This window comes from Microcaecilia unicolor, chromosome 7 (assembly GCF_901765095.1).
Source record: "Microcaecilia unicolor chromosome 7, aMicUni1.1, whole genome shotgun sequence".
Lineage (NCBI taxonomy): Eukaryota > Metazoa > Chordata > Amphibia > Gymnophiona > Siphonopidae > Microcaecilia > Microcaecilia unicolor.
Genome location: NC_044037.1, coordinates 112,815,120 through 112,838,840, shown reverse-complemented (window position 1 = coordinate 112,838,840; position 23,721 = coordinate 112,815,120). Strand labels below are relative to the sequence as shown.

Below are 23,721 nucleotides of genomic sequence, written 5' to 3'. Positions count from 1 at the left end.
CTCAGTACAGAAAGATAGACAAACGTAGTCCTTGCCCTGAAAACAGCACGAGCGCATAGATACTAGGCAAGGGTATGACTTTAGAGTGTGTGCTTAACACCAACACAAGAGCAATATAATGGTATAAAACCATTATATCTCTAAGGTGTGACCTCTGTGTTAATTTGGCATACTTATCTCGTGTTAGAACCCTCCATATAATGTTAATTTGGAGGTATGGCATGAAGAGCAAGCCAAATATAATTAGAATGCGGTAAATCTCAGTAGAATCTCCTATATAATGTAGGAACTAAATGCATTATCACCAAATCCAAAAATGGAGTTGGCAGTAGGTGAGAGGAATAATGTATTTTTAGCACTCAGGAAATAAATCTAAATTACCTCTCTCCGCAGTCCGAACTCACATCCACAATTATTATGCACACATACTTTATACTGAGAGTAAGACACAAGGCTCCGATGTTGTTATAAAAAGGTAAGCTGTTTATTGTACCATACTATTGGCAGCAAATAATAAATATAATCGGAAGCAATGAATTATGTTAACCCAAAATGATGGTAAAGGGTCTGGGTGTAGTCAAGATAGCGCACGCTCACCTAATCCTGAAATTAGGATGCCTTACAACCCCAGCCACTCATAGGCACTAAGGGGATATCAGTTCAGACCTGAAAGATGGTATCACTCACAAAACACTTTATCTGGAAGCTTAAAGGCACTGATGATGGTAGATCAGGAACACCGGTACATGACAATGAGTCAGGATCAGGAACTCAGACAGCAAGTGGGACTCTCCAGCCGGGAAGTCTCAGGCAGCGATGCCACAGTTTAATGAGCCTTGGTTAGGTGGCAGGGTTCAGAGCCAGCTGAGGGGCTGTTAACTGATGTTCCAAGAGATAACAGCTTGCGTTTCAACTAACTGATAGCACCTTCAAGGAAGGGGTCTTTATACCTTTCTTAGTGCTAGGTGGTCTGGAACATGATGCCTGAAGTCCCTGTAGTGACGTCCATGCTGATAACAGCATAAAAACAAAAAGTTATTTTGTTTTGCTTTTATCAATCTGGATGGCTCCTTATGCACCTCGTGGCCTTTACACAGTACCAAGCCTCTGCATTAAGTTTGAAAATGCTCAAGTCTGTAAAAGTCAGGTTTATGATGCAGGGTTTTAGCCCTACCAGCAGCATTGCTTTCTCTTTCCTAATTAAGACCGTAATTGCCCTTGATGAGATTAGTAGATTTGTTCAGCTTAGGTAGTTTTCTCTCTGCTCGTAATGTGTATGTCTTAGTCTTTGTGACAGTGCAGCACACTGCAATATCTGCAGGCACTAATGAATGTCTTGCTGTTGGTTGCAACCTTACTATAAGGTAACAAAGTATCCAGCTCATTCAGTGCATAGGTTTTTTGTATTGTCAGTCCCATTATTTCTCATCACATAACTGGGAATGAATGTTTATATTTTGTTACCTGTAGCATACCAGTTCCTTGATTTGACACTGATTTTATACAATCTTCTTGTTTTAAAGATCACAAAGGTTAAATATGTGGATAAGATTCACATTGGGAACTATGAAATAGATGCCTGGTACTTCTCCCCTTTCCCGGAGGATTATGGGAAGCAGCCAAAGCTCTGGATTTGTGAATACTGCCTCAAATACATGAAGTTTGAGAAGAGCTACAGGTATCACCTTGTAAGTGTTCTGTAATATATCTGTTTTCAAACAGCAGTTGAGATTAGGTAAGACTGAACTCTGTAACAGTGAGGAAGCATACAAACTACTAAACTACTGTGTTGTTTCAGGGCCTGTGCCAGTGGCGTCAACCTCCAGGGAAGGAGATCTACAGGAAAAGTAACATCTCTGTGTATGAAGTGGATGGCAGGGATCATAAGGTGAGAGCTGAGATTTGACTGAGTGCAAGAGAACAGCAGGGCTTGAAAAACAGTCCAGTTCATTTCCTATGAAAAGAAATTGACAAGCACCATTATAGGCAGCAGAATGTGCCGGGCCACTGGGGCCATAGCGCAACCAATATTTGGCCCAACTGGCATCAGTAACTAGAGATCTCGGAGGAAGAAATTGGTTTGGCCCCTCCAGCTAAAAAGGTGTTATGCTTCATCAGGCACCAAACAAGATTTTAAGGGAGAGACAAGCCTGTTGGTTTGCTTAAAACCAGAATATATATTGTGGTTCTATCTTAGTTTTCTTCTTAACATTCCGTTTGTACTTTTTAGCATGTTCTCTGGGCAAATCATCCTCCATTGCTATCCTACTATAAGTTGATGTGCTTCATAACTCTGTTCTAGGCCCGTTTTCTCTTTTTCCTGCACTATTCCTTTAGTGATCTGCTCTCCTCCCATAGCTTTCAGTACCATCATGAACTCCCAGATATACTTCCTGTGTGCACCAGATACTCAGTCCATAATCTCAGCCTGATGCTGTCTTGATCCCATCACCGCTTTGAAAAACTTAAGCAGTTATGTCTCTGCCATATTATATCCACTTCCCTTTTTCCATTTGTGAAACACTGGTCTTTGCAGCCTCCACTGTTATAAATATGCTGTATCTGTCACCACTTTCATGCTTTCATTTTTTGAGCACACTGCACAAAACAGCTTTAGCTTTCTGCATAAACTGCTGCTGCCTATTCCTCACAAGGCTCCCATCCATAAATAGTGGATTTTCACCAAGTCCAATTTAATAATGGTCTATGGACTTTTCCTTTAGGAAGCTGTCCAAGCCTTTTTTAAATTAAGCTAGCCGCCTTTACCACATTCCCTGGCAGCTAATTCCAGAGTTAATTACACATTGAGTGAAGAAAAAGTTTCTCCGATTCGTTTTAAATTTACTACTTTGTAGCTCATCGAATGCCCCCTATCCTAGTATTTTTGGAAAGCATAAACAGACGCTTCACGTCTACTCGTTCCACTCCACTCATTTTATAGACCTCTATTATATCTCTCCTCAGCCGTCTTTTCTCCAAGCTGAAGCGCCTTAGCTTCTTTAGCCTTTGCTCATAGGGAAGTCGTCCCATCCCCTTTATCATTTTTGTCGCCCTTCTCTACTCCTTTTCTAATTCCACTATATCTTTTTTGAGATGCGGCGACCTGCATTTAACACAATATTCAAGGTGCGGTCACACCATGGAGCGATACAAAGGCATTATAACGTCCTCATTTTTGTTTTCCATTCCTTTCTTAATAATACCTAACATTCTATTTGCTTTCTTAGTCGCAGCAGCACACTGAGCAGAATGTTTCAACTTATCATCAACGACAACTCCTAGATCCCTTTCTTGGTCCGTAACTCCTAACGTGGAACCTTGCATGAGGTAGCTATAATTCGGGTTCCTCTTTCCCACATGCATGACTTTGCATTTGCTCATGTTAAACGTCATCTGCCAATTAGACTTCCGGTCTTGTAAGGTCCTCTTGTAATTTTTCACAATTGTCCCGCGATTTAACGACTTTGAATAACTTTGTGTCATCAGCAAATTTAATTACCTCACTAGTTACTCCCATCTCTAGGTCATTTATAAATATGTTAAAAAGCAGTGGTCCCAGCACAGACCCCTGGGGAACCCCACTAACTACCCTTCTCCATTGAGAATACTGACCATTTAACCCTACTCTCTATTTTCTATCTTTCAACCAGTTTTTAATCCACAATAGGTCAGTACCTCCTATCCCATGACTCTCCAATTTCCTCTGGAGTTGGCAAACGCCTTCTGAAAATCCAGATACACAATATCGACCGGCTCGCCTTTATCCACATGTTTGTTCACCCCTTCAAAGAAATGTAATAGATTGGTGAGGCAAGATTTCCCTTCACTAAATCCATGTTGGCTTTGTCTCATTAATCCATGCTTTTTTTGAATATGCTGTGTAATTTTGTTCTTTATAATAGTCTCTACCATTTTGCCTGGCACCGACATCAGACTCACCAGTCTATAATTTCCCGGATCTCCTCTGGAACCTTTTTTATAAATCAGCGTTACATTGAGCACCTTCCAATCTTCCGGTACCACACTCGATTTTAAGGATAAATTATATATTACTAACAATAGTTCCGCAAGTTCATTTTTCAGTTCTATCAGTACTCTGGGATGAATACCATCCGGTCCAGGAGATTTGCTACTCTTCAAGTTGTTAGATCAAACAGCAGGACATTTAGTCGTTCCTAGAACCCTTCTCCTTCGGTTCAGGTGGCAAGTACCACTGTTGGGTTCCCGTTTTCATCCCAAAATAACTCCTAACCCTGTTGTTTCTTATTCCTTCCCCTCCCCAGCTCATTCTTCTTGTGCTCTCACCCACTTAGTTTTTAGAATTTTTGTTTCCAGGATCACTTCATGTGTGTTACAATGCATTATTCATTTAGTTTTCTGGTTCATGTTCCCATATATACTCACTTTGTTAATTTTTTTCTTTGCTTATCATTACACTTTACAGTAGTTCATATTTAATGCCAAATCTGGTATTTAAATCCCACATGCGCATGCAGCCATTCTCATTTGCTTGTGAAACTCTGCCTGATTTCTCCCGCAGTAAGAATGCTGCTGATTTTCTCACTCCTTTTGATGTTAAGCGCTGGGTAAGTTTTACTGCTTTTATATTAGAATTCAGCTTTCAAAACTTTTAGTTTCTGGCTATCCTGCAATTAGTATTTAATTTGGTACTTCACTTCTGAGGGTTTGTTCCTCTAATCTCTCTCATGACACATTTTTTTGAGTCCACTTCACATTTCAATTTTTATATGGTGTGTTTGTTTTTTTAGTGGAGGGGTAGCCTAGTGGTTAGTACAGTGGACTTTGATCCTGGGGAACTGAGTTCAATTCCCCCTGCAGCTCCTTGTGACTCTGGGCAAGTCACTTAACCCTCCATTGCCCCTGGTACAAAATAATTCTCAGAGGACAAGCAGGCTGCTTGTTCTCACGACTGGGTGACGTCCGCGGCAGCCCCCACCAACCGGAAAAAGCTTCGCGGGACGGTCGGCACGCAGGGCACGCCCACCACACATGCGCGGCCGTCTTCCCGCCCGTGCGCGACCGCTCCCGCCAGTTCCTTTTTTTCCGCGTCTGGAGAGAGTCGTGCTTTGCCGCTCTCTCTATTCTCAGCCGCCGGAAAGTCGATCGCGTTTACGCGAATCGTTAAATTTTCGTTTCTTTTTTCTATTTGTTATACACCGCCCGGTTTTCTTTAAAAAAAAAAAAAACCTGAGCGTGTGGAGCACGCCTGGTGCCTCCAGTGCCTCGGGCCGGAGCACAATCTCAAGTCGTGTCCCCTGTGTCTCGGTCTCCGGAAACGGACTCAGGTTGCATGGCAAGTTCTACGGGACCGTCTTTTTGGAACTTGCGCCGGCCCCTCGACGTCGACCTCGACGGCATCGGTATCGACGCCCGGTCCTTCGGTACCGGTATCGATGCCCGAGACATCGGCACCGATGGCATCGACCCCAGGAGAACAGGTCCCGTCGGCCCGCCGGTCCTCCGGTGAGGGTAGAGGTGAGAGGCCGCGTGGGCAGTCGGCTCCGGTCACTCCCTCAGCCCGCGGTCCACGGGACCGAACCCTGTCTGACCCGGTTCCTCGAGACCGAGGGGGATCGTCCTCCTCCTCCTCCATACCTCCCGGCGCCGGTGACGTGCATCGCAAGAAGGATAAGAAGCGTCGTCACCAGTCGCCCTCGGTGCATCCGGACATCGGAGAGGAGGCGACGCCGAAGCGTCCACGTCGAGAGGAGAGGTCCCCGTCGGTTGTGGAGGTACCGATGCGTCAGGGTTCCGGCACCTCGGTGCCGTCTCCTGGCCCCCATCAGCTTCTGGCGCCGACACCCCTACCGGCCCCACCGCCTTTCCCGGCAGCGGGCCTGGACGAGTGCCTCAGAGCCGGGGATCCTGGAAGGGCTGATGCGCCAGGCTGTGCCGGCGCCGGGGGTGCTTGCGCCCTCGGCGCCGATGTCTGTGGCGCCGGCGAGCTTTAGCCCGGCGCCGGGGCCGTCGACACCGCCGCCGCTTGCGGCGCCGGTCTCGACTGCTACGCAGGTGGAGTCCCCGTCGACGTCGATGGAGGGAGCTCCGTCCCCACCGGCGCGGGAGTCCACCGCTCGACGACACCGAGGCCTCGGTGCCTCGACGTCGAGCCGGGCCCGGTTCAGGACTCAGCTACATGAGCTTATGTCCAATACCGAGGATGAGGCCTCGTGGGGGGAAGAGGAGGACCCTAGATATTTCTCCTCAGAGGAGTCTACGGGCCTTCCCTCGGACCCCACGCCTTCACCGGAGAGGAAGCTCTCACCTCCTGAGAGTCTCTCCTTTGCCTCCTTTGTGCGGGATATGTCTATCAGCATTCCCTTCCCCGTGGTCTCTGTGGAAGAGCTGAGGGCCGAGATGCTCGAGGTCCTCGACTATCCATCACCACCTAGAGAGTCCTCCACGGTACCGCTGCACAATGTCCTCAAGGAGACACTGCTTCGGAACTGGGTGCGACCGTTAACTAACCCCACCATTCCCAAGAAAGCAGAGTCCCAGTACAGGATCCACTCTGACCCAGAGTTAATGCGGCCCCAATTGCCCCATGACTCGGCGGTCGTGGATTCTGCTCTCAAGAGGGCATGGAGTTCGAGGGATACCGCCTCGGCGCCCCCGGGGCGGGAGTCTCGCACTCTGGACTCGTTTGGGAGGAAGGCCTACCAATCCTCCATGCTCGTGACCCGCATCCAGTCATACCTGCTCTATATGAGCATCCACATGCGGACCAATGTGCAGCAACTGGCGGACCTGGTCGATAAGCTCCCGCCGGAGCAGTCCAGGCCTTATCAGGAGGTGGTCAGGCAGCTGAAGGCGTGCAGAAAGTTCCTGTCCAGGGGTATCTATGACACCTGTGACGTGGCTTCTCGTGCTGCGGCCCAAGGTATAGTGATGCGCAGGCTCTCATGGCTGCGTGCCTCTGACCTGGACAACCGCACCCAGCAGAGACTGGCCGACGTCTCTTGCCGGGGGGATAACATTTTTGGTGAGAAGGTCGAGCAGCTGGTGGACCAACTGCATCAGCGGGAAACCGCCCTCGACAAGCTCTCCCACCGGGCGCCTTCAGCATCCACCTCAGCAGGTGGACGTTTTTCCCGGGCCCGGCAGGCTGCACCCTATTCTTTTGCAAAGCGTAGGTACAACCAGCCGGCCCGAAGGCCTCGTCAGGAACAGGGACAGACCCAGCGCGCTCGTTCTCGTCAACAGCGTGCGCCTAAGCAGCCCCCTGTGCCTCCACAGCAAAAGCCGGGGACGGGCTTTTGACTGGATCCACGGGAACATAGCCGCCCTCAAAGTGTCCGTACCGGACGATCTGCCGGTCGGGGGGAGGTTAAAATTTTTTCACCAAAGGTGGCCTCTCATAACCTCCGACCAGTGGGTTCTCCAAATAGTGCGGTGCGGATACGCCCTGAATTTGGCCTCCCTGCCACCAAATTGTCCTCCGGGAGCTCAATCTTTCAGCTCCCATCACAAGCAGGTACTTGCAGAGGAACTCTCCGCCCTTCTCAGCGCCAATGCGGTCGAGCCCGTACCACCCGGGCAGGAAGGGCAGGGATTCTATTCCAGGTACTTCCTTGTGGAAAAGAAAACAGGGGGGATGCGTCCCATCCTAGACCTGAGAGGCCTGAACAAATTCCTGGTCAAAGAAAAGTTCAGGATGCTTTCCTTGGGCACCCTTCTGCCAATGATTCAGAAAAACGATTGGCTATGTTCCCTGGATTTAAAGGACGCATACACTCACATCCCGATACTGCCAGCTCACAGACAGTATCTCAGATTCCGCCTGGGCGCACGGCACTTTCAGTATTGTGTGCTGCCCTTTGGGCTCGCCTCTGCCCCACGAGTGTTTACAAAGTGCCTCGTGGTGGTAGCGGCCTACCTACGCAAGCTGGGAGTGCACGTGTTCCCATATCTCGACGATTGGCTGGTCAAGAACACCTCGGAGGCGGGAGCCCTCCGGTCTATGCAGTGCACTACTCGACTTCTGGAGCTGCTGGGGTTTGTGATAAATTACCCAAAGTCCCATCTCCAGCCAACACAGTCTCTGGAATTCATAGGAGCTCTGCTGAATGCCCAGACGGCTCAGGCCTACCTTCCCGAAGCGAGGGCCACCAATCTCCTGGCCCTGGCCTCGCAGACCAGAGCGTCTCAGCAGGTCACAGCTCGGCAGATGTTGAGACTTCTGGGTCATATGGCCTCCACAGTTCATGTGACTCCCATGGCTCGTCTTCACATGAGATCTGCTCAATGGACCCTAGCTTCCCAGTGGTTCCAAGCCACCGGGAATCTAGAAGATGTCATCCGCCTCTCCACCAGTTGCCGCACTTCACTGCTCTGGTGGACCATTCGGACCAATTTGACCCTGGGACGTCCATTCCAAATTCCGCAGCCCACGAAAGTGCTGACGACGGATGCATCTCGCCTGGGGTGGGGAGCTCATGTCGATGGGCTTCACACCCAGGGTCTGTGGTCCCTCCAGGAAAAGGATCTGCAGATCAACCTCCTGGAGCTCCGAGCGATCTGGAACACACTGAAGGCTTTCAGAGATCGGCTGTCCTACCAAATTATCCAAATTCGGACAGACAATCAGGTTGCAATGTATTACGTCAACAAGCAGGGGGGCACCGGATCTCGCCCCCTGTGTCAGGAAGCCGTCGGGATGTGGCGTTGGGCGTGCCGGTTCGGCATGCTTCTCCAAGCCACGTACCTGGCAGGCGTAAACAACAGTCTGGCCGACAGACTGAGCAGAGTCATGCAACCGCACGAGTGGTCGCTCCATTCCAGAGTGGTACGCAAGATCTTCCGAGAGTGGGGCACTCCCTCGGTGGACCTTTTCGCCTCTTGTACCAACCACAAGCTGCCTCTGTTCTGTTCCAGACTTCAGACACACGGCAGGCTAGCGTCAGATGCCTTTCTCCTTCATTGGGGGACCGGCCTCCTGTATGCTTATCCTCCCATACCTTTGGTGGGGAAGACCTTACTGAAGCTCAAGCAAGACCGCGGCACCATGATTCTGATCGCGCCCTTTTGGCCTCGTCAGATCTGGTTTCCTCTTCTTCTGGAGTTGTCCTCCGAAGAACCGTGGAGATTGGAGTGTTTTCCGACTCTCATCTCGCAGAACGACGGAGCGTTGCTGCACCCCAACCTTCAATCCCTGGCTCTCACGGCCTGGATGTTGAGGGCGTAGACTTCGCTGCGTTGGGTCTGTCTGAGGGTGTCTCCCGTGTCTTGCTTGCCTCTAGGAAGGATTCCACTAAAAAGAGTTACTTTTTCAAGTGGAGGAGGTTTGTCGTTTGGTGTGAGAGCAAGGCCCTAGAACCTCGTTCTTGTCCTGCACAGAACCTGCTTGAATACCTTCTGCACTTATCAGAGTCTGGTCTCAAGACCAACTCAGTAAGGAATCACCTTAGTGCGATTAGTGCTTACCATTATCGTGTGGAAGGTAAAGCCATCTCTGGAGAGCCCTTAGTTCGATTCATGAGAGGCTTGCTCTTGTCAAAGCCCCCTATCAAGCCTCCCACAGTGTCATGGGATCTCAACGTCGTCCTCACCCAGCTGATGAAACCTCCTTTTGAGCCACTGAATACCTGCCATCTGAAGTACTTGACCTGGAAGGTCATTTTCTTGGTGGCAGTTACTTCAGCTCGTAGGGTCAGTGAGCTTCAAGCCTTAGTAGCTCACGCTCCATATACCAAATTTCATCATAACAGAGTAGTGCTCCGCACCCACCCAAAGTTCCTGCCGAAGGTGGTGTCGGAGTTCCATCTTAACCAGTCAATTGTCTTGCCAACATTCTTCCCCAGGCCGCATACCCGCCCTGCTGAACGTCAGTTGCACACATTGGACTGCAAGAGAGCATTGGCCTTCTACTTGGAGCGGACACAGCCCCACAGACAGTCCGCCCAATTGTTTATTTCTTTCGACCCTAACAGGCTAGGGGTCGCTGTCGGGAAACGCACCATCTCTAATTGGCTAGCAGATTGCATTTCCTTCACTTACGCCCAGGCTGGGCTGGCTCTTGAGGGTCATGTCACGGCTCATAGTGTTAGAGCCATGGCAGCGTCAGTGGCCCACTTGAAGTCAGCCACTATTGAAGAGATTTGCAAGGCTGCGACATGGTCATCTGTCCACACATTCACATCACATTACTGCCTCCAGCAGGATACCCGACGCGACAGTCGGTTCGGGCAGTCGGTGCTGCAGAATCTGTTTGGGGTGTAAATCCAATTCCACCCTCCAGGATCCGAATTTATTCTGGTCAGGCTGCACTCTCAGTTAGTTGTTCTTCGTAGGTCAATTTTCTGTTGTACCCTCGCCGTTGCGAGGTTCAATTGACCTGGGTTCTTGTTTTGAGTGAGCCTGAGAGCTAGGGATACCCCAGTCGTGAGAACAAGCAGCCTGCTTGTCCTCGGAGAAAGTGAATGATACATACCTGTAGCAGGTGTTCTCCGAGGACAGCAGGCTGATTGTTCTCACCTACCCTCCCTCCTCCCCTTTGGAGTTGTGTGTTTCATCTTTTTTGCTAGTCATTCAACTGTCGGGAGCGGTCGCGCACGGGCGGGAAGACGGCCGCGCATGCGCGGTGGGCGTGCCCTGCGTGCCGACCGTCCCGCGAAGCTTTTTCCGGTTGGTGGGGGCTGCCGCGGACGTCACCCAGTCGTGAGAACAATCAGCCTGCTGTCCTCGGAGAACTGTACCTGAATATATGTAAACCACTTTGAATGTAGTTGCAAAAACCTCAGAAAGGCGGTATATCAAGTCCCATTTCCCTTCCCCTTATGTGCCCCGCTATCATCACTCTCAACCAGGATAGTATTCACATGGGACATAGGATGTGTATCCACTGGTTTCAGTTCATATTCACATGTGCATTCAGTTGTTTTCATTTCAGCTCTGTTTTGTTTACAGTCACACGTTCCTCTACTCCTCTCCCCATCTTTTGGCATAATGCCATTAGTATTTCATCTTGTTTTTTTATTTTCTTTTTATTTCTTCAGTTGTTGGAAGCAAACCATACCTATACGCAGAAACATAACGCGTTAGTGATAGTGACAGGTATTTTTTTTTAGTTTTCTCCTTTTTTTTTTTTTTTTTTTTGGCCCCATATGCGTTTTTTTCTGTACGGTTGAGCTCTCGTTTTCACCACTAATTGTACTGTCGTTGTGTTTCGTTATGTATCCACCAGGATTTTATGCTTTTGAATATCTCATCCATGCTTTTGTAACTTTTTTTTTTTTTTTTATTTGTTTTAATTCATTAGTGTTTTTGATTTATATTCTTCTCCGAGGACAAGCAGGCTGCTTGTTCTCACATGTGGGTCGGCGACCACGGCAACCCAGGAACGGAGATTTTTCCAGCAAAAATCCATAGAGCTTTGCAACAGCTTCCGGAGCGCGGGGCACTCGCACCGCCCATGTGCGGCCATCTTCCCGCCCGTACACGTCTGTTCCCGCCTCAGTTTTTCTTTTTCCGCAGTGGAGAGTGGCTGCGTGTCGGTCTCTCTCCCTCAGGCCCAGAGAAAGACTTCGGCGCTCGCGCTGTTTATTCGCGCTTTCCTTTTAAGTTGCCTCTTTTGTCTTTTTCTTTTCCAGTAAAAAAAAAACAAACCTTATATTCTTTTTTTCCCCTTTTTTAAGTTTTCTTTCGCTTTCGTCGTGGCCTTCTTAGGCTGCGCGTACGCGGTTCTCAATTTTGTGCCCCTCTGTTGGCACAAATGAGCCTTTTGACTTCGCCGCCGCGATTTTTCCGCTCATGTCATCGAAGCCTCCCAGCAGCTTCAAAAAGTGTGCTCGGTGCCAGCGGTCGATCTCGGGTACTGACTCGCACGCATGGTGCATCCAGTGCCTTGGGCCCGACCATTGCCCAGACGCTTGTAAGTTCTGTCTGAGCTTGAAAAAGCGGACACAAGCGTTGAGAAGAGCTCTTCGGGACCGTCTTTTCGGAGCTCCGACTGATTCCTCTGCGTCAACATTGGTACCGCGGTCAGCAGCGTCGATATTGACATCGGGAGCGCAGGTAATGGCTGTCCGGACATCACCACTAGCTGGGAGTAGTGAGCTGTCGAGTGGGTCTCCACCTGTCTCGAAGGCTCCTGCTGTACAGGCCCACCGAGACCGACCGCTGTCGGACCCGACCCCAAGGAGGCGTGAGGATTCCACGTCCTCCTCATCGGTACCAAGGAGTACCAGTGACGTGCTTTGAGCAAAGGCGAAGAAGCATCGTCATCTGTCTCCTTCGAGGCACGGTACTGGGAGCTCCGCCGATGTATTCAGCACCCGAGAAGCGTCGATGCTGGGAGGAGCACTAACCCTCCATACAAGAGGTGTCGGTACATCGATCTTCGGACAGCCCGGTACCACCTCCCAGGCCTCCACAGATTCTGGTGCTGACTTCTGCACTGACCCCACAGCCCCTTTCCTCAGTGCATCCGAGCCATTCTTCCAGGGCTTCTGGAAGGGCTGCTGCGTCAGTCTGTTCCAGCACCGGGGGTGCCTGCGCCCTCGGTACTGTTGATGGAAGCGGTAGCTGGCTCCAGGCCTGTGGTGAGGTCCCCGACGCCGGTGCTGCTTGCGGCATCGGTCTCGGCTGCCACCCAAGTCGACTCCCCATCGACATCGCTGGAGGGAGCTTCATCGCCGCCGGCACGGGAATCGACTTCTCAACATCGCCATCGAGGGCGTGGTTTCTTGGCATCGAGACGGGCCCGGTTTCGGACTGCAATAGGAGAACTCTTGTCCGACACCGAGGAGGATGTCTTGTGGGAGGAAGATCCCAGATATTTCTCTTCTGAGGAGTCTTGTGGTCTTCCCTCTGATCCTACTCCTTCACCAGAAAGAAAGCTTTCTCCCCCGGAGAGTCTTTCTTTCTCTTCATTTGTCGGAGAAATGTCTGTGGGCATTCCCTTCCCTGTGGTGACTGTGGATGAGCCCAGGACTGAGATGCTCGAGGTCCTTGACTATCCTTCGCCACCTAAGGAGTCATCCACTGTCCCTCTGCAATAATGTCCTTAAGGAGACATTTGCTAAGGACCTGGATGAAACCACTATCTAATCCCACCATTCCCAAGAAAGCTGAGTCCCAGTATCGGATTCACGGAGAACCTGAGTGGATGAAGTCGCAGTTACCTCATGACTCTATGGTTGTGGATTTCGCTGTCAAGAGAGCCAGGAGTTCTAGAGACTTTGCCTCGGCTCCCCCGGGACAGGAGTCTAGAACCCAGGACTCTTTTGGGAGGAAGGCCTCCATGCTAATGTCCAAGATCCAATCATACCAGCTCTGCACGAGCATCCACATGCGGAACAATGTGAAGCAGCTGGCTGACTTGATGGACAAGCTCCTTGTGGAGCACGCCAGGCCTTTTCAGGAGGTGGTCAGGCAGCTGAAGGCGTGTCGTAAATTCTTGTCCAGGGGTGCTTACGACTCTTTTGATGTTGCATCCAGAGCCGCTGCTCAAGGTATAGTTATGCGCAGACTCCCATGGCTGCGTGCCTCTGACCTGGACAATTGAGTCCAGCAGCGGCTTACGGATGTCCCTTGCCGGGGGGATAATATTTTTGGCAAGAAAATCGAGCAGGTGGTAGAGCAGCTCCATCAGCGGGGAAACTGTCCTTGACAACCTCTCCCACCGAGCATAGGTAAAATCCACCTTCCCGACAGCCTTCTCAGGCTCAGCCCCAGCGCGCTCGTTCACGTCAACAGTGTGCACCAAAGCAGGCCCCTGTGGCTCCCCAGCAAAAGCAAGGGACGGGCTTTTGACTTGCTCCAGTTGAGCATAGCCGCCATAAAAGTGTCCATGCCAGACGATCTACCGGTTGGGGGGAGGTTAAAATTTTTTCACCAAAGGTAGCCTCTCATAACCTCCGATTAGTGGGTTCTTCAAATAGTCCGGTTAGGATACTCCCTCAATTTGATCTCCACACCTCCAAATTGCCCACCGGGAGCTCAGTCCTTCAGCTTCCAGCACAGGCAGGTACTTGCAGAGGAACTGTCCGCCCTTCTCAGCGCCAATGCGGTTGAGCCCGTTCCACCAGGGCAAGAAGGGCTGGAATTCTATTCCAGGTACTTCCTTGTGCAAAAGAAAACAGGGGGGATGCATCCCATCCTAGACCTAAGGGCCCTGAATAAATACTTAGTCCGAGTTCAGGATGGTTTTCCTGGGCACCCTTCTTCCCATGATTCAAAAACAATATTGGCTATGCTCTCTGGACTTAAAGGATGCTTATACACACATCCCGATACTTCCAGCTCACAGGAAGTATCTTCGATTCCATCTGGGAACACAGCACTTCCAGTATTGTATGCTACCCTGTGGGCTCGCGTCTGCGTCCAGGGTCTTTACAAAATGCTTGGCGGTAGTTGCAGCGTCACTACACAGACTGGGAGTGCATGTGTTCCCTTATCTCGACGATTGCCTGGTGAAGAACACCTCAGAAGCAGAAGCTCTACAGTCCATGCAGATGACTATTCAACTGCTGGAGCTGCTTGGGTTTGTGATAAATTACCCCAAGACCCATCTTCCTGCTCGGAATTTATAGGAGCTCTGCTGGACTCACAGGCGGTTCGTGCCTATCTTCCCGAGGCGAGGGCAGTCAATCTTCTGTCCCTCGTTTCCTTGGCACGGGCGTCTCAGCAGATCAACGCTCGGCAGATGTTGAGACTTCTGGGCCATATGGCCTCCACAGTTCGTGTGACGCCCATGGCCCGCCTTCACATGAGATCTGCTTATTGGACCCTAGCTTCCCAGTGGTATCAGGCTGCAGGGAATCTAGAAGATGTAATCCAACTGTCCACCGATTTTCACAGTTCCCTTCAGTGGTGGACCATTCAATCCAATTTGACCTTGGGACGTCCCTTTCAAATTCCTCAGCCACAGAAAGTGCTGACGACGGATGCTTCCCTCCTGGGGTGGGGAGCTCATCTAGATGGGCTTCACACTCAAGGACTTTAGGAAACAGGTCTTCAGATCAATCTGGAGTTGCGAGCGGTCTGGAACGCTCTAAAGGCTTTCAGAGATCGGCTGTCCAATCAAATTATCCAAATTTAGACAGACAATCAGGTTGCCATGTACTACATCAACAAGCAGGGGGACACCGGGTCTCGCCCCCTATGTCGGGAAGCTGTCCAGATGTGGCTTTGGACTCGCCATCACGGCATGTTTCTCCAAGTCACATATCTGGAAGGCATAAACAACAGTCTGGCCGACAGGTAGAGCAGGATAATGCAACCTCACAAGTGGTCGCTCAACTCGCGCATAGTGCGCAAGATCTTCCAAGCGTGGGGCACCCCCTTGGTGGTTCGTTTTGCCACTCAGATCAATCACAAGGTCCCTCAGTTCTGTTCCAGACTTCAGGCCCACGACAGACTAGCGTCAGATGCTTTTCTTCATTGGGGGAAGGGCCTTCTGTATGCATATCCTCCCATACCTCTGGTGGGGAAGACTTTGCTGAAATTCAAGCAAGATTGCGGAATCATGATTCTGATTGCTCCCTTCTGGCCATGTCAGATTTGGTTCCCGCTTCTTCTGGAGTTGTCCTCCAAAGAACCGTGGAGATTGTTTTCCAACCCTCATCACTCAGAACGAGGGGGTGCTTCTGCATCCCAACCTCCAGTCTCTGGCTCTCACGGCCTGGATGTTGAGAGCGTAGAATTCGCTTCCTTGGGTCTCTCTGAGGGTGTCTCCCGAGTTTTGCTTGCTTCCAGGAAAGATTCCATGAAGAAGTGTTACTTTTTCAAATGGAGGAGGTTTGCCATCTGTGACAGCAAGGCCCTAGATCCTCGCTCTTGTCCTACACAGACCCTGCTTGAATACCTTCTAAACTTGTCAGAGTCTGGTCTCAAGACCAACTCCGTACGAGTTCATCTTAGTTAAATTAGTGCTTTTCATTATAGTGTAGAGGGTAAGCCTATCTCTGGACAGCCTTTAGTTGTTCGCTTCATGAGAGGTTTGCTTTTGTCAAAGCCCCCTGTCAAACCTCCACCAGTGTCATGGGATCTCAACATCGTTCTCCCCCAGCTGATGAAGCCTCCTTTTGAGACACTGAATTCCTGCCATCTGAAGTATTTGACCTGGAAGGTCATTTTCTTGGTGGCTGTTACTTCGGCTCGTAGAGTCAGTGAGCTTCAAGCCTTGGTAGTGCATGCTCCTTACCTCAAGTTTCATCACAACAGAGTAGTCCTCCGCACTTACCCTAAGTTCTTGCCGAAGATGGTGTTGGAGTTCCATCTGAACCAGTCAATTGTCTTGCCAACATTTTTTCCCCGTCCTCATACCCGCCTTGCTGAATATCAGTTGCGTTCATTGGACTGCAAGCGAGCATTGGTCTTCTATGTGGAGCGGACAAGCCCCTTCAGACTGTCCGCCCAAATGTTTGTTTCTTTCGATCCCAACAGACGGGGAGTTGCTGTCGGGAAACATACCATTTCCAATTGGCTAGCAGATTGCATTTCCTTTACTTACGCCCAAGCTGGGCTGTCTCTTGAGGGTCATGTCACGGCTCATAGTGTCAGAGCCATGGCAGCGTCGGTGGCCCACTTGAAGTCAGACACCATAGAAGAGATTTGCAAGGCTGCTACGTGGTTATCAGTCCACATGTTCACATCTCATTACTGCCTTCAGCAGGATTCCCGACGTGACAGTTGATTTGGACAGTTGGTGCTGCAGAATCTGTTTGGGGTTTAGACTCCAACTCCACCCCCCTAGGCCCATTTTTGTTCTGTTCCAGGCTGCACTATCAGATGTTTCTTCGTAGGTCAATCTTTGTTATGTCCTTGCCGTTGCGAGGGCCAATTGACCTTTTGTTGTTTTGAGTGAGCCTGGGGGCTAGTGATACCCCACATGTGAGAACAAGCAGCCTGCTTGTCCTCGGAGAAAGCGAAGATACTTACCTGTAGCAGATATTCTCCGAGGACAGATGGCTGATTGTTCTCACCAACCCGCCCACCTCCCCTTTTTGGAGTTGTTCTTTATTTGCTTTTTGATATAACTGAGGTGGGAACGGATGCGTGCGGGCAGAAAGATGGCCGCGCAGTGCGAGTGCCCCGCGCTCCTGAAGGTGTCACGAAGCTCTATGGATTTTTGCTGGAAAAATCTCCGTTCCTGGGCCGCCGTGGAAGCCGACCCACATGTCCTCGGGCCTCCTGTCCTCGGAGAATACCTGATATAGGTAAGTATCTTCGCTTTATTTTATATACATGTTATTGATGTCCATTCTGTTTTTATAAAGTACTTTCTCCGAGGACAAGCAGGCTGCTTGTTCTCACTGATGGGTGACGTCCACGGCAGCCTCCTCCAATCGGAAACTTCACTAGCAAAGGCCTTTGCTAGCCCTCGCGCGCCGATGCACACCGCGCATGCGCAGCCGTCTTCCCGCCCGAACCGGCTCGTGTTCGTCAGTCTTCTTTTGTCCGCGCTCGGGACGGTCGTGTTTTACCGCCGTTTCGTGCCCCTCAAGTTGACCTCGCGCATCTTCGCGATTTTCGCTAAAAAAAAAAAAAAAGGAGACCTTTCCGGTCTTTACCCCTTTCCCGTGTTTCCAGCTTTTTCCCCGCGTAAGTTTCCTTTCGCTTTCGGGACCGGCCTATTTGGCCTCGATACGAGTTTTTTCTCCCTTCTTTTTGGTGCCTTTCGTCGTCATCGCGAATTTTGATTTCGCCGGCGTGATTTTTCCACCCATGTCATCGAAGTCTTCCAGCGGCTTCAAGAAGTGCACCCAGTGCGCCCGGGTAATCTCGCTCACTGATAGGCACGCTTCGTGTCTTCAGTGTCTGGGGGCTGGGCACCGCCCACAGGCCTGCAGTCTTTGTGCTCTTTTGAAAAAGAGGACTCAGGTAGCGAGATTGGCCCAGAGGAACGCGTTGTTCTCGGGCTCTTCGACGACAACAGCACGGGATGCATCGAGTGCATCGACGTCGACAGCATCGAAGTCTTCGGCATCGGCTTCGACTGCATCGAGGCCTCTACCTCCTGCATCGTCGGTACCGAGGCATCGGAAGGCTGCGTCGACGTCGGTGGTACCGGGACCTCCGCTATTGCTGATGTCGTCGGACGGTGGTGCTTCGTCTGGAGTGCAGGTGAGGGCTGTCCATTCCCCTGCTGGTGGCAGTGAGCCTTCGGGTGGGTCTCCCCCTGCCCTGAGGGCAGCCCCCCCCCCCCCCCCCCCTGAGATCGACCCTCCGGCCTCGGCCCCGAGAAAGCGACGGTTGGATTCTACGTCCTCCTCGTCGGTACCGGGAAGCTCCGGTGACATGCTTCGCTTGAAGAAGTCAAAGAAGCATCGTCACCGGTCTCCTTCCCGTCTCGGTACCGAGAGCTCTGGGTCGCCGAGGCAGTCGGCACCCAGTAGGCATTGGCACCGGGAGGACCGCTCACCCTCTGTTCAGGAGGTGTCGATATGCTCCCCCTTGGACAGCCCGGAACCGCCTCCACGCCCAGAACAGACTCTGACATCGACACCTGCATCGGCTTCCCAGTCTTTCTCCACAGCCGCTCTGCACGAGAGTCTCCGGGCCGTTCTTCCAGGGATTCTGGGAGAGCTGTTGCGCCCTTCTCCGGTACCGGGGGTGCGTGCGCCACCAGTATCGTCGAGTGAGGCGACGGCTGGCCCCTTGCCCGAGGTGAGGTCCCCGGTATGACTATGGCCGCCTCCCAGGCAGACTCCCCGACGACGTCGGCAGAGGGAGCTTCACCGGTGCTGGTGAGGGAGTCCACCTCTCGACGCTCCTACCGTGGCCGTGTTTCCACGGAGTCGAGTCGGGCACGGTTTCAGACACAGGTTCGTGAACTTGTGTCTGATACCGATGGTGAGGCCTCGTGGGAGGAGGAGGACGACATCAGATATTTCTCTGACGAGGAGTCTGATGGCCTTCCTTCTGATCCCACTCCCTCCCCTGAAAGGCAGCTTTCCCCCCCCGAGAGTCTGTCTTTCGCGGCCTTTGTCCAGGAGATGTCTACGGCCATCCCCTTCCCGGTGGTTGTGGAGGATGAGCCCAGGGCTGAAATGTTTGAGCTCTTGGACTATCCTTCTCCACCTAAGGAAGTGTCCACAGTACCCATGCATCATGTCCTAAAAAAGACATTGCTGGCGAACTGGACCAAGCCACTAACTAATCCCCACATTCTCAAGAAGATCGAATCCCAGTATCGGATCCATAGGGGACCCAGAGCCGATGCGCACTTAGTTGCCTCATGACTCTGGTGTGGTGGATCTGGCCCTAAAGAAGGCTAAGAGTTCTAGGGAGCATGCTTCGGCGCCCCCGGGCAAGGACTCTAGAACCTTAGACTCCTTTGGAAGGAAGGCCTACCATTCTTCTATGCTCGTGGCCAAAATTCAGTCTTACCAGCTCTACACGAGCATACATATGCGGAACAATGTGCGGCAGTTGGCGGGCTTGGTGGACAAGCTCCCTCCTGAGCAAGCCAAGCCATTTCAGGAGGTGGTCAGGCAGCTGAAGGCGTGCAAACAATTTCCTGGCCAGAGGGGTATATGATACCTTTGATGTTGCGTCCAGGGCCGCTGCTCAAGGTGTGGTGATGCGCAGACTCTCATGGCTGCGTGCCTCCGACCTGGAGAATAGGATCCAGCAGCGGATTGCGGACTCCCCTTGCCGAGCGGACAATATTTTTGGAGAGAAAGTCGAACAGGTGGTAGAACAGCTCCACCAGCGGGATACTGCTTTCGACAAGTTCTCCCACCGGCTGCCTTCAGCATCTACCTCCTCAGGTAGACGTTTTTATGGGGGAAGGAAGACTGTTCCCTACTCTTCTGGTAAGCGTAGGTACAATCCTCCTTCTCGACAGCCTGCGGCCCAGGCTAAGCCCCAGCGCGCGCGCTCTTGTCAGCAGCGTGCGCCTCAGCAAGGCCCCACGGCTCCCCAGCAAAAGCAGGGGGCGAGCTTTTGACTGGCTCCAGCAGAGCATAGCCGACATCAACGTGTCCGTGCCGGGCGATCTGCCGGTCGAGGGGAGGTTGAAAGTTTTTCACCAAAGGTGGCCTCTTGTAACCTCCGACCGTTGGGTTCTTCAAATAGTCCAGCAAGGATACACCCTCAATTTGGCCTCGAAGCCTCCAAATTGCCCACCGGGAGCTCAGTCCTACAGCTTCCAGCACAAGCAGGTACTTGCAGAGGAACTCTCCGCCCTTCTCAGCGCCAATGCGGTCGAGCCCGTGCCATCCGGGCAAGAAGGGCTGGGATTCTATTCCAGGTACTTCCTTGTGGAAAAGAAAACAGTTGGGATGCGTCCCATCCTAGATCTAAGGGCCCTGAACAAATATCTGGTCAAAGAAAAGTTCAGGATGCTTTCCCTGGGCACCCTTCTTCCCATGATTCAGGAAAACGATTGGCTATGCTCTCTGGACTTGAAGGACGCCTACATGCACATCCCGATATTGCCAGCTCACAGGCAGTATCTGCGATTTAAGCTGGGCACACGTCACTTCCAGTACTGTGTGCTACCCTTTGGGCTCGCCTCTGCGCCCAGAGTGTTCACGAAGTGCCTGGCTGTAGTAGCAGCAGCGCTTCGCAGGCTGGGAGTGCACGTGTTCCCTTATCTCGACGATTGGCTGGTAAAGAACACATCCGAGGCAGGAGCTCTACAGTCCATGCAGATGACTATTCGACTCCTGGAGCTACTGGGGTTTGTGATAAATTACCCAAAGTCCCATCTTCTCCCAGTGCAGAGACTCGAATTCATAGGAGCTCTGCTGGATTCTCGGGCGGCTCGTGCCTATCTTCCGGAGACAAGGGCCAACAATCTGCTGTCCCTCGTCTCCCGGGTACGAGCGTCCCAGCAGATCACAGCTCGGCAGATGTTGAGATTGCTTGGCCACATGGCCTCCACAGTTCATGTGACTCCCATGGCTCGTCTTCACATGCGATCTGCTCAATGGACCCTAGCTTCCCAGTGGTTTCAGGTTGCTGGGGATCTAGAGGACGTGATCCACCTGTCCACGAGTTTTCTGAAATCCCTGTGTTGGTGGACGATTCGGTCCAATTTGACTCTGCGACGCCTTTTCCAAATTCCTCAGCCACAAAAAGTGCTGACTACGGATGCGTCTCTCCTGGGGTGGGGAGCTCATGTCGATGGGCTTCACACCCAGGGAAGCTGGTCCCTTCAGGAACGCGATCTGCAAATCAATCTCCTGGAGTTACGAGCGGTCTGGAACGCTCTGAAGGCTTTCAGAGATCGGCTGTCCCATCAAATTATTCAAATTCAGACAGACAACCAGGTTGCCATGTATTATATCAACAAGCAGGGGGGCACCGGATCTCGCCCCCTGTGTCAGGAAGCCGTCAGCATGTGGCTGTGGGCTCGCCGTCGAGGCATGTTGCTCCAGGCCACATATCTGGCAGGCGTAAACAACAGTCTGGTCGACAGGTTGAGCAGGGTTATGCAACCTCACCAGTGGTCGCTCAACTCCAGAGTAGTGCGCCGGATCTTCCAGGTGTGGGGCACCCCCTTGGTAGATCTCTTTGCATCTCGAGCCAACCACAAGGTCCCTCAATTCTGTTCCAGACTTCAGGCCCACGGCAAACTGGCATCGGATGCCTTCCTCCTGGATTGGGGGGAAGGCCTGCTGTATGCTTATCCTCCCATACCTCTGGTGGGGAAGACTTTGTTGAAACTCAAGCAAGACCGAGGCACCATGATTCTGATTGCTCCTTTTTGGCTGCGTCAGATCTGGTTCCCTCTTCTTCTGGAGTTGTCTTCCGAAGAACCGTGGAGATTGGAGTGTTTTCTGACCCTCATCACCCAGAACGAAGGAGCGCTTCTGCATCCCAACCTCCAGTCTCTGGCTCTCACGGCCTGGATGTTGAGAGCGTAGACTTTGCCTCTTTGGGTCTGTCGGAGGGTGTCTCCCGGGTCTTGCTTAATTCCAGAAAAGATTCCACTAAGAGGAGTTACTTCTTTTTATGGAGGAGGTTTGCCATCTGGTGTGACAGCAAGGCCTTAGATCCTCGCTCCTGTCCTACACAGACCCTGCTTGAATACCTTCTGCACCTGTCTGAGTCTGGTCTCAAGACCAACTCTGTAAGGGTTCACCTTAGCGCAATCAGTGCATACTATTACCGTGTGGAAGGTAAGCCGATCTCAGGACAGCCTTTAGTTGTTCGCTTCATGAGAGGTTTGCTTTTGTCAAAGCCCCCTGTCAAACCTCCTACAGTGTCATGGGATCTCAATGTTGTTCTCACCCAGCTGATGAAACCTCCTTTTGAGCCACTGAACTCCTGCCATCTGAAGTACTTGACCTGGAAGGTCATTTTCTTGGTGGCAGTTACTTCAGCTCGTAGAGTCAGTGAGCTTCAGACCCTGGTAGCCCAGGCCCCTTACACCAGATTTCATCATAAGAGTAGTCCTCCGCACTCACCCTAAGTTCTTGCCGAAGGTACTGTCGGAGTTCCATCTGAACCAGTCAATTGTCTTGCCAACATTCTTTCCCTTTCCTCATACCTTCCCTGCTGAACGTCAGTTGCACACATTGGACTGCAAAAGAGCATTGGCCTTCTATCTGGAGCGGACACAGCCCAACAGACAGTCCGCCCAATTGTTTGTTTCTTTTGATCCCAACAGGAGGGGAGTAGCTGTGGGGAAACGCACCATTTCAAATTGGCTAGCAGATTGCATTTCCTTCACTTACGCCCAGGCTGGGCTGGCTCTTGAGGGTCATTGCCGCTCATAGTGTTAGAGCCATGGCAGCGTCAGTGGCCCACTTGAAGTCAGCCACTATTGAAGAGATTTGCAAGGCTGCGACGTGGTCATCTGTCCACACATTCACATCTCATTACTGCCTGCAGCAGGATACCCGACGCGACAGTCGGTTCGGGCAGTCAGTGCTTCAGAATCTGTTCGGGGTTTAGGATCCAACTCCACCCCCCTAGGCCCATGTTTATTCTGTTCCAGGCTACACTCTCAGTTAGTTGGATAAGTTCTTAGGTCAATCTCAGTTATGTCCTCGCCATTGCGAGGCCCAATTGACCATGTTTGTTGTTTTGAGTGAGCCTGGGGGCTAGGGATACCCCATCAGTGAGAACAAGCAGCCTGCTTGTCCTCGGAGAAAGCGAATGCTACATACCTGTAGAAGGTATTCTCCGAGGACAGCAGGCTGATTGTTCTCACAAACCCGCCCGCCTCCCCTTTGGAGTTGTGTCTTCCCTTGTCTTTGTCTTGCTACATACGGGACTGATGAACACGAGCCGGTTCGGGCGGGAAGACGGCCGCGCATGCGCAGTGCGTATCGGCGCGCGAGGGCTAGCAAAGGCCTTTGCTAGTGAAGTTTCCGATTGGAGGGGGCTGCCGTGGACGTCACCCATCAGTGAGAACAATCAGCCTGCTGTCCTCGGAGAATACTTTCTACAGGTATGTAGCATTCGCTTTGACTCCTGATGCAGGCACACACGCTTAAACATAGCCGTGTCAAGTCATTTATTTAATTGTTAGACAATCGGACTTGCTTGTAAAGATTTAAGATTCCATTTGCATCTTTTGGAATCCTCGTCTATTTTTTTGTTGTTGTTGCCTCATTTTCTTTGTTTGTTGAAGATAGATCCATCTTTAAACAACCTTTTAGTTGTCAGATTCATGTGGGGCTTGCCTCAGTTAAGCCTTTTACTGTGTTTTGGGACCTCAGCATGGTGTCCACCCTTTAGATCTTATGATAGCATGAGCAGAGTTAGGGCGATGAGCCTTCACAAGCACAGTCGAACAGA

At 51.4% G+C, this 23,721-nt stretch overlaps 1 protein-coding gene across 2 annotated transcripts in view; it reads left to right on the top strand.

The window, feature by feature from the left end:
• KAT8 (lysine acetyltransferase 8) overlaps positions 1–23,721 on the top strand; it is a 126,343-nt gene that overhangs the window by 94,282 nt on the left and 8,340 nt on the right. For both annotated transcript variants that reach the window (XM_030209440.1, XM_030209441.1), the window contains exons 6-7: positions 1,524–1,688; positions 1,799–1,888. In XM_030209440.1, the coding sequence (XP_030065300.1) occupies positions 1,524–1,688; positions 1,799–1,888 (255 nt within the window). The remainder of the gene's footprint in view (positions 1–1,523; positions 1,689–1,798; positions 1,889–23,721) is intronic.